Here is a 14,218-nt window from a genome sequence, read left to right on the forward strand (position 1 = left end):
GCGGGACCTTCCAGGCAATACGCCCCCCACCCCCTTCACCTCCCCGCCCCCGATCGTGGTCTCGTCCCCTCTTTCCTCCCCCTCCTCCCCTTTCTGGCTGAGAGAGGGAAAATAGTCCCCGTTTCCCCTCCTCCTTGTCCCTGCGGGAGGGTTGGAAAACTTTTTTTTTTGGGAGGGGGGGAAAGTAAAACACTTGGTTGCTGAACTTTTTGAAGGCGACGAACGGGGAGGGCGGGCGCCGGCAGCCAACTAGCCACCCACCGCGCGGCAAAGGAGCCGAAGTCGGCTGTCTTCGGCGGGAGGCGCCAAGCGGCCTCCTCGAGAGGAAACGGGGCGAGCGCGGCGCCGATCCCCGCCGCGGGGACTCTTCGGATTGCGGTGCGGCCGGGCGCACCAGGCTAAGCCAACGCGAGAAGGGCGGGGGGAGGCGCTCTCGCCGGCTGGGCTGAATTAAGTCCCGTCGATTTCCGTGCGGGCGGGCTCGCGCTGGGCGGAGCGCGCTCGGGCGGGCGCCTCTGCGAACTTTTGTTTGGGAGTGTTTGTGCGCCCGCCCGCCCGCCAGCCGAGTTTGGGACCTTCCAGTTCTTTTCTTCTTCTCGTTCCGCCGCCGCCGCCGCTCGGACGGGCCGGATCCGGCGGGGCCGGGGGAGAGCTGCGGGGCGACGGGGCAGCCGGGAGACCCAGCCCGCCAGCCAGCCGGGGGTCGGTGCGGGGCATGCGGGACGGAGCGGCCGCAGGAGCCGGGGCTTAGAGAGGAGCGGCTGAAGCAGGGAGGCCGGCCAGCCAGCCAGCCATGGACCCCGCCGGGCAGCCCCAGCAGCAGCAGCAGCAGCCTCCGTCGGCGGCCCCTCCGCAGCAGGCATCGCCGCAGCAGCCCCCGCAAGCCGCGGCGCCCCAGGGGCAGCAGCAGCCCGGCGGCGCCGTGTCCGGGCCCCCCCCGGCCGGCCACCAGATCGTGCACGTCCGGGGCGACTCGGAGACCGACCTGGAGGCCCTCTTCAACGCCGTCATGAACCCCAAGGGCGCCAACGTGCCCCACACGCTGCCCATGCGCCTCCGCAAGCTGCCCGACTCCTTCTTCAAGCCGCCCGAGCCCAAGGCCCACTCCCGCCAGGTGAGAGCCCCGCCCGCCCGCCCGCCCGGGAAGGAGGGAGGGGGGCAGCTTGGGAGAGCTTCGCCCGCAGGGCCAGACTCGCCCCTTTCATGCTCCAAGGCGGGGGAGGGCAGAAAGCGGGGAGGGGGGTCCCCACGGGAAGGGGGGTCTTGGTTTCTCTAAATCAGGGGTAGTCAACCTGCGGCCCTCCAGATGTCCACGGACTACAATTCCCACGAGCCCCTGCCAGCGAATGCTGGCAGGGGCTCCTGGGAATTGTAGTCCGTGGACATCTGGAGGGCCGCAGGTTGACTACCCCTGCTCTAAATCCTTTGTTTTTGCTCTTAATGCTTGGGAAAAAAACATGTTCAGTCCACAATGCAGGGCGTTTTTTGCTGCGGCTTTCCAGGGGTCCGTGGACTACAGTGGCCATGAGCCCCTGCCAGCGTCTGCATGGTAATTATAGCCCACCAACGTCCGGAGAGCCGCAGTTTGGCCATCCCTGGCCTAGGCCAGTTCTCCAGAAAGAGCCATTTGGCCTGGGCCTAAAGCTCCAGGCAGGAAAGCACGATGGTTTGGAACATGGGTGGCCCAACCATGGCTCTCCAGAGGTCTATGGACTGCAGTGACCATGATGAAACCCTGCCGATTGGCTGTGCTGGCAGTAGCTCATGGTGATTGTGGACGTATCTGGAGAGCCATGGTTTGGCCTCCCCTGCAGTGCGGTGCAGTGCTGAGGGCCGGGGCAGGCTCCTCCAGAGGTCCAGAGAGGCCTGGGCCGCTGCCAGCTTTCGGAGTCCTCTGCCCCTAAGAAGAATTGACAGGCACACTGCCCATTACGTAAAAAGCTGTGAAACTGCCTCGGGTGGCAGGAGGTTAACAAGTGTCCTAGACCCGCCCTGAGCCAACTGGGAAGGGCAGGCTATAAAAACGAAGTCATTATTGTAACAAACCGGGGGTGGCCAAACTTAGGTTCTCCAGATGTCCCATAGACTACAATTACCATGAGCCCTTGCCAGCATGGCCAATTGGCAGGGGCTCATGGTATTTGTAGTCTTATGGACGTCTGGAGAGCCATGGTTGGGCCACCTGCGTTATAAACCACTGATCTTTCCTGCCTGGAGCTCTTTTTGGAGAACTGGCCTAGGCCAGGGGTGGCCAAACTGCGGCTCTCCAGATGTTGGTGGATGATAATTACCATGCTGATGCTGGCAGGGGCTCATGTAGTCCTAGGAGTGGCCCCCCCTCATCCTTTTCCAATTCCTCAACTCAGCCCAGGTTACCTCACAGGATGGTGGGTGTGAGGAGAAGGTGAAGGGGAGGATAGGACCAAGAAGCTGCTTTCGGGCCCTGTGTGTGTGGAGGGGAAGAGGGTGTAGATCAGGGGTAGTCAAATTGCGTTTCTCCAGATGTCCATGGACTACAATTCCCATGAGCCCCTGCTGGCAGGGGCTCATGGGAATTGTAGTCCATGGACATCTGGAGAAACGCAGTTTGACTACCCCTGATGTAGATACAGGCAAGTACGTATCTAAATCCTTTCCATCCCATACTTATCTGAAAACCCTTTCACCCCCTAACCTACTAATAGTTTGTAGATGTGGAAATCTCCTCCTTCCACGCCAACACACTCAATCCAGGAAGGTGAGAATTAATAAAGGCTTATTTGACTTCTACCAGCTGAGCTCCAGAAGGCGTCAAGGCCTGGCTGAATCTACGGTGTCCAGGGTCATCGCCACCAGCGGTATTATAATTATTAACAACAGAGATGAACAACGCCGTTTATTTCACAAATGTGCAAAAAAGGTGGTGCTGGTGGGGGGGGGGGGCGACCTGTCCTTGCTCTGAGGTGGTTTCTGTCTACATCTCAAAAGAGTCGGAGGTGAAACAGTGTGTCAATCTTCATGCCAGATGCCTGGGAGTCACCACCACATTCGTTGCTATATGTGCATTGCTGAGCATCGAAAGATGCCACATCTTAACTAAAGAGACCTGTCTGTTTAGCAGAGATTTGCTTGTGCTCTTGTCCTTCTGCTAAAGGGATATGGAAAAATAAAGTTTGATTTTGTGTGCGTGTGTGCGGGGGGGGGGGGGGGAGGAGGGAACCGTACCAAGCCTGGAGGAAAAAGAGTTTCCAGGTCAAAGGGTGTGACCTTCCCCGCCCCCAAGCTAGGGCTTTCCTTGTAGAGACGGCGTACTTTATGTCTAATTGTAAAAGTTCCCTGTTCTCTTCTCACCCGATTTCTTTCTGGGTCACAACAACCATAGCAGAATCCAGTGGTTGTTGCTTTTTTTTTTAACCTGCATAGTTAGTTCCCTTTTAAAGGCTTTTCTTGCACTTGTGGGGCATTTCCTGTTTGTTCCTAGGGAGGATCTGGGACTTTAAGAAGGATTTCCCCCAGGGGCTTCATACAAATCTCCTTATGGGGGTGAAGACCAGAGGTGGGAAGGAACATGAGAGACCCCATTTTATTTTCTCATGCCTGGGCTTCTGTCCCTTTCCTAGGCCTCTGAGTGGAGGGCAGAGGCTCAACTCAGAGTCTCCGGGGAGGGCGGTCTATAAGTATGATAAATAATAAATAATAACTCTCCTTGCTGTGCCGTCTGTGGCTGGCCTTGCCAACTGTGTGGGTGGATTGATATTCTTTGCATTCCTGGTGATATTGGTGTGGGGGGGAAACAGCCCCACTTTTCAGCTCCCTCTTCTCCTTGGGAGTATATAGTGATTGGGGGGGGGGGGGCTTCAAAAAACACTGTTGCAATGGATGTCTTATTCTTTCTAGTATGAAAACCTCTTGTTTATGAGGAGGAGAGGTGGTGGCATCAGGTAAACTTCTGTTTTGGCTGCAGGAGAGAAAAGAGAAACTGTATTTCTCTTTATACTGTAGACAGGAATATGGTGGCAGTCCAGTTGTGATTTTCTGTGCTGTAAGTTTCTCCTTTCCTCTTTGTAGCGGTTCCCCTGGGTATCTGCTACCTGCGTTCTGTGCCACCTACATTTTTCTTCCAGGGCCCTTCCTTATATGCGATCTAAAAATCTGTGCACCCATCTAACCCCCCCAACCCCCCAAATCCATCATGTTAAGCTTTTTGTGCTGGACCTCCTCTTGCAAGAGAGCTGTCCCCTTCGATTTTTCTCCATTTTGACTTCCCTTGTGAGAGCTTTGACCTTTCCTCTCATTTAATTTTCTTCCCCCCTCCTAAATCCCTGGATGGGCTCATTCAGGCAGGCCAGTTCTTCCTCTGCTGCCCACTTGGGGAGGAGTTGCTCCATCTCATGGGTTGGGCCTTACAGGCTGACAACTGTTTATCCTTTTCTCCCTGTCAGAAAGGAGAGGGGGGGGGATGGAGTTTCCCCCCCTTGTCTCCACACTTGCAATATAAAGAGGGCTTTTTTTTCTTTTTGCATGCACACCTCCCCACCCCCCTCAGTTTGTGGGAAGTCTGGTATGTCACTCGGGAGTTCAAGGCAGGTATTATAAGCCGGCTTGCTTGATTTGTGTGTGGATGGCCCGCCCGTCTGGGCTTCGCCCTGTGTTTGGAATGGCAATAACTGAACTCTTGTTCCATTCCCCCCCCCCCCCCCACTCCGGGGGTTTCGGGGGAGCCTAGGGGCCTAAGATGCTTTCTGAAAAAAAATGAATTACCTATAAGGCAGAAGGGACTTTGATCCCACCATCACTCTTGGTTGACGTCTGTTTTGTGCGCAGAGTGAAATGAGGCCCAAAAATCCAGTGGCAGAACTGTGCATTTTTAGTTGGCTCGCCTCTCTTGTGTGTTCCACGGCTTCGTTCTTGGTCACCCGGGCACAAAATAAATCTTACTAATTGCAGTGCTTGAGTGCTGTTGACATTTTGCTGATGCCATCTCTGCGGTGGATTTGTTTGCAGCCCTGAAGCTTAACCCAGGGGGGTGGCGTTGTTGTTGGTGGTGGGCACCCCCCACTTGCCTCCTGTTAATGAATGGATTAAAGCCCTTGCAGTTGTGGGGGTTCCTCCAGATTTTGTTGAATATTGAAACAGATAGAAAACAGATGTAACAGTGGAATTTGTTTCGATCTAGTTGAAAATATTCTTAAACAAATGTTACGGCTAGCTGTAAAATGAGGGTATTATATTATTATTATTATTATTATTATTATTATTATTATTATTATTATTATTATATTATTATTATTATACACTTTTGTCACGTTTCCTATACAGGCTGTAAAAGCGTGGATGGCTGCTGGTGGTATTTCTGTACCAGATTATGTCAGCTTTTCCATTTATCCACATGCAGCCAGCTGGGTGGACCTTGGGCTCGCCACGGCACTGATAATGCTGTTCTGACCGAGCAGTGATATCAGGGCTCTCTCAGCCTCACCCACCTCACAGGGTGTCTGTTGTGGGGAGAGGGAAAGGGAAGGCGACTGTAAGCCCGCTTTGAGCCTCCTTCAGGTAGGGAAAAGCGGCATATAAGAACCAACTCATCTTCTTCATCATTAAAGCCCACTTGAAAAGGGACTTAGTCCTACATGCTTCTTCTTTGATGCTTAAGAAATCCAGCTCCAGCCACTGTGCACAACACCCTCGGCCCAGGGTTAGTTCATTCGACGTACGTTAAACCTAAAAAGCCAAATCTCTTGCAGAGCATCCCAGAATGGCTTCCTTTGGTTTTCTTTGAACTTTAGCCTACTGCGGGCTTATCACATAGTTTCCAGCATCTCTACTCCCATGACAGTTATGGAAGACGAGTTTATTGGCTGTGCACATATGTTAAAAATTTGGAAATAGATTGAGAGCAGGGTCTCTTCTCCTCCCCCCCCTCCCCCCGGGTTTCCTATCTGCAAAGTGACATTAGCTTGCGTCTCCCCAACAGAGTTGTGTTGTGATTGCTGTGATAAATAAAAAAGGTGCTTGAACATGCTTGTGTGAATCATATGAGACCCCTGTATTGTGCAGGGGTGGCCAAACTGTGGCTCCAGCATGTCCATGGACTTACAGCTCCCATGAGCCCTGCTGGTAGGCAGGGCTCATGGGAACTCTAGTCCATGGACATCTCGAGAGCCACAGTTAGGTCATCCCTGGTATATTGCTTAGTGTAATGGGACTACACTAAGATTTGAATCCCCGTTTGTGCTATGGAAACCTTGCCTGGGAAGTCGGTTCATACCCTCTCAGCCTGCCTACCTTACTGGGGTTGTTGTGATGACTGAAATTTAGAAGGGCTGAACATTGGAAGCCACTTGGATCCCCACTGGGCAAGCAGAAGCGAGGTATCAGTGAAAAAATATTTAGAATGTGGGCTTTAAATTCATGCAGTTGTATGGCATGATGTGTAAAGCTTTGCAGAATGTGTGTGTGTGTGTGCAGGATGTAAATTATAAATTTATTTACTTAAATTAATTTAATTTAATTTATATGCTGCTTTTTCCCCTCAGTGGGGACCCAAAGAGCATCATAGTATTCATAGCTTTCCTTCCCTCCATTGTATCTACACAGCAACTCTTAGGAGGTAGTTTGGCAGAGTGTGGATTTGACTCAGGTCTCCCACATCTTACTTTGACTCTTCATAAGAGCTGCACAACACTGAGCGAGTGTGTGTGTGTGTGTTGTGTGTGTGAGAGAGAGAGAGAGCACGCATAACAATCCTTTGTGAACAGTAACATATAAACACTTAGTTTGACTATTGGATTTGGGCTATGCAAGCAGAAACCTTCCAGAGCAAAAACCTCTTCTTTAGATGGAAGTAAATCTTGCACATCTTACCAAATATAAATGGGGAAACATGCAAGCTGTTGTGTGTTCTGCAGGTACAGGCTGCACCCGTGTTAGTAATTGTGGTTCTCCATGTATATTTGTGCATGAAGATGATCAACAAAGGACTGTTTGCTGATCTCTTGATCCATGGTGATTCATAACAGAAAGTGGGTAGCTTCAAGTGGCCTGCATGCTCTGTAGTGTCCTTTGTTTTGATAGATTGGTAATTTTTAATTGCCGAAGTAAGACTTTTGTAGATTTTCGTTGTTGTTGATTGCCTTTTGGGTTAGCTTGTATCGTTTGAAAGTATGCCACATGAATACTTTTAAATCACATTCACATTCTCTCCCTGAAGGTTGAAACAGGGATCTTGGCTTGTTTCACTTAAGTTTCTCCAAGTTTAGCTTGGCCAGTTGGCTTGGTGTACAGCTCACTGCGTTCCGTATCTCAGCATCCCTCCACACAGTTTAGGGAGGAATAGATGGAATATCCAGGTGTGCTCCTTCGAATAAGGATGGGATTCTTGCTCCATCTTTGGCTTTACTGTAGCACATTTTTTTGGGGGGGGGGGTGTCCTTGGATGCAGTGTACATTTCAAACATGTTTCAAGTGTCCTGTTCTGCTTCCTGTGCACACTTGGGTATTCCCATAGTCTCTTCTCCACTTTAAATTAGGAAACTTACAGTTTTTCCCTTTGATTTCTTTTATTCCCCGCCTTATTGCAGTTGAGACTGTCTACCTCTTAAACACCCTGTTTCTCTAGAGTTGTCCCAGAACCTGGGGCATGCACAGGACAGAAGGGTTCCTGCAATCAGATATTATCTATTCAACTCTACCCAATATATATCCTGTACCTAGACATATACAAGAGAGTTCAACTGAGGACAAGAGAATCCTTATATGGATCTTTGGGGCTGGAATGGAGACTAAAAACACAATTAATAAGAACCTACTGACTTCACCTAACTCTTTTGTTTAAAGTAAACACTACCTTTTTAAAAAAGTTAGTAATGTAAGTAATTCTGTGTTTCTGCATGCCTGTGGAAGCTGTTTTCCTCAATAGAAGAATGAGCTTGTTGAAAACTTCCTAGTTTGGCCACTCTAATGAAGGTGGCTAATTAAGAGCTTAGATTATACTCAGCATAATCTGGAATATTGGGGGGGGGGGGTGAGAGAGGAATAGAACAGGCCTTTTCAAGCCAGAAAAAGAAGAGGAGGAGGAGGGAGGAGTTGGTTCTTATATGCCGCTTTTCTCTACCCCGAAAGAGGCTCAAAGCGGCTTATGGTTACCTACCCTTTCCTCTCCCCACAACAGATACCCTGTGAGGGAGGTGAGGCTGAGAGAGCCCTGATATTCCAGCTCGGTCAGAACAGTTTTATCAGTGCTGTGGCGAGCCCAAGGTCACCCCAGCTGGCTGCATGTGGGGGAGGAACGGGGAATCAAACCCGGCTCACCAGCAGTTCGTGGCAGAAGTGGCCAAGAAATACCCCGTCACTCAAAGATCAGTTTGGCTTGTGGAGTTTTCTTGGATGCTTTAGGAAGCTTAGGGCTGATCCTGCGCTGAGCAGGGGGTTGGAGTAGATGGCCTGTAATGGCCCCTTCCAACTCTATGATTCTGTGATTCAGTTCCCTGCTGTGAGAAGCGATGTGAGTTGTATATTTGGCGGGCTTTGTTAAAGTGGATTCACGGAGGGCAGGCTCATCAGTTCCTGTTAGCCATAATGCCCGAATGAACAGGATGGGAAATTGTGTTATATTGAGTTGGACCGTTCGTCTCTCAAACTCTGTAGTGTCAACTCGAATTCGCAGAGCCTCTCTGGGGTCTTTGGGCAGAGGTTTTTCATATCACCTACTGCCTGATCTGTTAACGGGAGATGTCAAGGATGGAACCTTCGGCATGCAAAGCTGAACTTGTGGTGGACCACACAGGTATGCGAAATCCACTATCAAGGACCAAGACACCTCTGTGTTCAGAACCTGGGCCAGTTTATCCATGTAGCCCAGTGGTTCTCAACCTCCCTAATGCCGCGAGCCTGTAATACAGTTCCTCATATTGTGGTGACCCCAACCCTAAAATTATGCAAGGGTTCTTTCACAGAAATTAAACCAAAAACTAACCAATGGTGTGAAGATCCAGTGTTTATGATTGTATATAAATTGTTCCCCCCCCCTGGGTTTCTCAGTTCAGTTCTGCCTCTTGTCCCACCATGCCGATCTCACTCTTTTCCGCTGCTCCAGACAGACAGAACACTCTATCTTGACCTACCCCGCAAGGCTGTTGTGTGGATGGTGCCCCCCCAAGCTGCTTGCCCTGTCGCAACCCCTGCGAAAGAGTCATTTGGCCCCCAATGGGGTCCCGACCCCCAGGTTGAGAACCACTGATGTAGAGCATATGTCACGTGCGATGGGCCCCACATTTCCAGAGACCCTACCCAGTGCTTTCCACCATGTAGCTCTCTCCTCCACCTTTCCCCCTCTTTAAGGACTCTTGAAGCGACACCCATTTCCACTGTGGGAGGGGGGGCCTTCTGCCCCCAGTCTGGCTGCTGCCACTGCCGTTGTACTCTGCCAGGCCCCCGGGAATCCTTCAACTGGCTCTGGGGCATGGGCCCTGCGAATCCTTAAACCACTCCCGTTCAGAGGTATTGTAAATGATTATGTAACTAGAACGTCGGTGTAATTCGAGCCTCCATGTTCAAAGGCAGCGGCCTTCCGAATGCCAACGTCCAAGCGTCGTTCTCTGCTTTTCCGTTGTGCTGACAGCGATCACTTTTAACATCTGCGTTTGCTACTGGCTTAACACCTGCCTGTTTTGCCCAAATGTTACGGGCCCCTAGGGTATGTCTGGGGACACTTATCACGGACACCTGACTTGTCCGCTTCATAGGCAGCTATTTATCAGCTAATTCCCTGCAGGTAGTCATGCTCTGTGCTTCTATATTTAACATCTCTCTCTGACGCCTGCCTCAGCAGCCTCATAGGGACAGACTATACTGGGGTGACCAAAATGTGGCCTCTCCAGCTGTCGATGGACTACAATTCCCATGAGCCCCTGCCATCTGGCAGGGGCTCATGGGAATTGTAGTCCATCAACAGCTGGAGAGACACAGTTTGGCCACCCCTGAACCACACGGTACACACAGCAAGAGTCCCCTGAATCAAAACCCAGCTACTGGCTTTTGAAAAGCAAAAGTAGTTTTGGGAAGCAAGAATCCAAAGATTTGGAAGCCACTGGCCCAATGGAGGGGCTTGACCCTTCGTTTGCTTGCCAGTTTTATTCATTTATATTTGTTGCTTTTTTTCATAAATTATGAAAAAAAGATAAAATCCAGGTTGCAGGTATCTAGGAAGTTGGACTATTATTTATGCTCTTATTCTAAATAAAGATGGCATGCAACTGAATGTTCCGTACACCTTAAGCATGACAATTCCAAATTCACCTTAGTACAGTGAAGATAATTCGGAATATAATAATAGGGGGCTGGAGCTCAGCCAGCTGTTTGTACATCACATTTGACCTGAAACAGGCAGGCAGTTTTGCTACAAGCCCTGTGTTCTTTGCACTCTCCTCTTTGCTTTCTTTGGGATCTCTCTTCCAAGTTCTGGGTTTTTTCTTTTTTTTACTCCGGAACGTCAAGGTCACGGCTGGGTATAACCCACACCTGGCAGGCTTTCTGGAGTTCTATGATTAATGCATTTTAATTAAAATGTCCAGCACTCCCTCCCGAACTAGGTACTTGCAGCTGAAAAACTGGCAGGTAGGGAAGAATTCACATTACTGCTGAAAAATCCATTTTGGGGTGCTACGTGGTTTCAGAAGTGTTACCTGTCTAGGTGTTTTGTTACCCCTTCCAGTTTTAAAGTGTGGGACTGCAGGGAGGCACCTCATTCAAACAGATTCACAAAAGGTCTCCCTCTGGTCTGAACTACCCCAAGGGCACTCCTTACTGACCGGGGGGGGGGGGGGGAGACCAGGAAAAGGGATGCCCCCTGCTTGGGTCCAGCAGCGCACCATCATGCAAGAACTTTCCTCTTATAGTGCTCCTGAAACTTGGTGGCGGAAGATCTTGGCAGAAGCAGTAACGCAAATGGGGATAAAATAAAAATAAGTTTGGCTCTGCACCAGGACCTACTGTTGACTTTCCCCCTTGAGTTTCCAATTGTGCAAAGGCTTTAGACAAATGGGGAGTGTTTCACTGGCTCCGACCCGTCGCACCGAATTTCTTTGGCTTTATTGGTAGTCAGATAAATGCACTTTTATTCTCACCTTTCCTGCAGGCATGGCATGGTGGCATGCATGGATCTGTCTTCCTTTGTGCTCTCTCTGCCCCAGCCCTGTCGGCTGGGAGCATAAGTGGGCCAAAGTTGCCCTGATAGCAAGTGGGGAACAGGTCGGGGTCTCCCCAGGACTTTCTCTGCCACAATGGCTGCAGGTCCTGACGGTTTTGAGACTGGCAGTTTATAGGCTCCAGTCCTGTGCAGTTGATGGTAGGATTTTTTCACAGCCAGAGTAGTTCAGCAGTGGAATAGGCTGCCTAAGGAGGTGGTGAGCTCCCCCTCACTGGCCGTCTTCAAGCAAAGGTTGGATACACACTTTTCTGGATGCTTTAGGATGCTTTGGGCTGATCCTGCGTTGAGCAGGGGGTTGGACTAGATGGCCTGTATGGCCCCTTCCAACTCTATGATTCTAGGATTCTAGGATTTAATTATGCCATGAAAGGCGGTGGTAAGGAAGAGTTGCATTCTGGGAGTGATCTAAAATGTGGGGAGCAGTGCTCCAAAAGAACAGGAAATGTGGGGTGAGCTAGTTTGAAGAGTGCTGCCTTGTCTAGCCTTCTCTTCCTCCCCCCCTCCAAAGTCTTTTGTCATCTGGAACACATTTTAGTGCAAAAAGAGAGAGAAGGAAACACCCAGACGTATTGCTGTTTGCAATGTGGACCCCATTTGTTCTGTTTTGTGTGCAAGTTTTGTAATGCTTCTTAAATAGATTTCACAGCTGTCTCCAAAGCCCTTTGCTGAAGATGTGGGACAGAAGAGGGAAAGCTACAGTGGGGAGGAAATGGCTGGGCGGAAGAAGGCAAGGGCATCCAAGTGTCTAATGTTGTAAAGTAGGAGAGGGCTCAAGAACTTCCTGCTAATCTTGATATGCATAGCAGAAGATAGATCTAGAAGTCATGCCATACTGTTCATCAGCCAGATGTATTTTTTAAAAAAGAAACTACTGCAGTTTAAGGTGCAGGTTTATTAGTGTAAAAGCAAATTCAGTTCTTGTGTTCTCTGTGGGGATGCTTGTTCAGCACCCATTTTTATTTTATTGATTGATTGATGATTGAGAATGATAATTAGATTTCTATCACCGCCCTTCCCAGTATTGCCAGCTTGGGCCATGTTAAAACATTTTGTTAACATGCCATAAACATAACCTTAAGACAATAAAATCACAGTGAAAAACAGGTCTTGTCTTCTGCTTCCCCTTCTCCCATTCAGGGAGGCAAGGTATTTGGAGGAGGGTCCATTCTAATGATGGCACTATCAGTCATTTTGGCATTAGCCTTTCCTCCTACCCTATGCAGGTCTACCCCTGGACTCGATCCGGAAACTGACTGGTGCAAACTGCAATGCATGCGTCCTTACTAGGACCCATTCCAACAGCTGCGCTGGCTACCAGTTGAATTCCAGGTCAAGGTTCTGATCTTAATCTTCAAGGCCCTATGGCAGTCTGGGCCCAGCGTATCTAAGGGACTGCCTCTCCCCATATACCTCCAGAAGAACATTTAAGATTGTCGAATGTGTCGGTGGTCCCTGGCCCTAAGGAAGTAACACCTGGTCTCGATTAGGGGCCAGGGCCTTTTCAGCTCTGGCCCCAGCCTGGTGGAATATGTTGCTGTCAGAAGCTATCAAAGTTACACAGGGCCTGTAAAATGGTAATATTCCACCAGGCATATAGTTGAGGCCAGAAGCAAGTAAATACAATTATGTACTCTCCCCCCCCCCCCCATTACCACAGTCCAAGAAGACAAAGATTGAAAGAAGGCCATGAAATGAAGCAGTTAGGACAGACATTCCCAACCAGGGTTCTGTGAGCCACTGGGGGTTTGCAAAGAGCAATGGAGGGGCCTGTGGCCTTTCCCCTCCAGCCTTAGTGGACTCAGCCACAAGCTAGGGGATCAGCCACTTCCATTGCTCTCCCTCCTGAGCATGAGTGTGTTTTCTCGTGGTTTATGTGCCTGTGTGCATTCTTCTCCTTAAACCGCCTCCTGTCTCTCTTCCACTCAGTTCCCCTCCAGGCTGCCTGTTAACAGTGATGTCACTTCCGGGGGCGTAGCTGGGAGGTTTGGCCAGCTGACATCACTTCCGGAGCTCCTCAAAACCTGAAGAATGATTTCAGGGGCTCTTCCATGGACAAAAGGCTGACTTAGGATATTGCTTTATTTGTTTTATCCTGTTATTGATTTTACTGTTTTATCAGAATTTTGTATCACTATTGCTGTACACCACCCTAAGCCTGACTGGAGAGGGCAGTCTATAAATCAAATAATAGTAATAATTCATTTATCTCTTAGGTCCTGGGAGCCTTGTAGCTATAGGTCATAGAATTTTTAAAAAGGGTAGTTGTCTGACTTGTATATTGAAAGAATTCGTTTCCCTCTTTCTCTCTCTGCAGGCCAGTACAGATGCGGGGACAGCAGGAACCCTGACCCCTCAGCATGTCCGTGCTCATTCTTCTCCAGCTTCGCTACAGCTGGGCACTGTCTCTCCAGGGACTCTCACCCCCACTGGGGTCATTTCTGGAGCGTCACCATCTTCTCAGCATCTTCGCCAACCATCTTTTGAAATTCCGGATGACGTACCCCTACCGCCCGGCTGGGAGATGGCAAAAACTCCTTCTGGTCAGAGATATTTTCTCAAGTGAGTGAGCTTTTCCTTTCCTTTTTGAAGGAGGGAGGGGGACAGTGGTGGTGGGAAATACCATCAAGTTGCCGTTAACTCAAAGTAGCCCCGTTGGGGTATAATGACCCTGGACTTCTTTGTTGATTCCTGCTTAGCTGAGATTAGACAAGATCCGGGTAGACATCCGGGGCGTGGCAGCAGGGGAAGCAGTGGTAGTGGTGGAAAGTACCGTCAAGACATGGCAGCTGACATGGCAACCTCATAGGATCTTCAAGGCAAGAGTTGGTTTGCCATTGCCTGCCTCTCTTGGTGGTCTCTCATCCGAATATTAACTATGGCTGGCCCAGCTTAGCTTGTGAAATCTAATGAGATCAGACTAGCCTGGGCCATGGAGGTCAGGACAAGGGAACAGTAATAGTTCTTTTAGACTTCGTACCTAAGAATATGGTCATTGAAGTCTCGGCTTGCCTTGGCTTGAGGTAGTCAACTGAT

At 49.8% G+C, this 14,218-nt stretch overlaps 2 protein-coding genes across 11 annotated transcripts in view; one reads left to right on the forward strand and one right to left on the reverse strand.

The window, feature by feature from the left end:
* The window catches only part of LOC143839468 (uncharacterized), a 197,554-nt gene that overhangs the window by 176,893 nt on the left and 6,443 nt on the right, over positions 1 to 14,218 (reverse strand). The gene's annotated exons all lie outside the window — the stretch shown is intronic.
* The window catches only part of YAP1 (Yes1 associated transcriptional regulator), a 106,602-nt gene continuing 92,862 nt past the window's right edge, over positions 479 to 14,218 (forward strand). For 4 of the 8 annotated variants that reach the window (XM_077341520.1, XM_077341522.1, XM_077341523.1 and 1 more), the window contains exons 1-2: positions 480 to 1,114; positions 13,500 to 13,744. In XM_077341520.1, coding sequence (XP_077197635.1) covers positions 794 to 1,114; positions 13,500 to 13,744 — 566 coding nt within the window. In that variant the 5' untranslated portion in view covers positions 480 to 793. Of the gene's footprint in view, positions 1,115 to 13,499; positions 13,745 to 14,218 lie in introns of all 8 variants that reach the window. The other 4 variants (XM_077341519.1, XM_077341521.1, XM_077341524.1 and 1 more) reach the window with 2 other exon arrangements.

This window comes from Paroedura picta, chromosome 6 (genome assembly GCF_049243985.1).
Source record: "Paroedura picta isolate Pp20150507F chromosome 6, Ppicta_v3.0, whole genome shotgun sequence".
In the NCBI taxonomy this organism is placed as follows: domain Eukaryota; kingdom Metazoa; phylum Chordata; class Lepidosauria; order Squamata; family Gekkonidae; genus Paroedura; species Paroedura picta.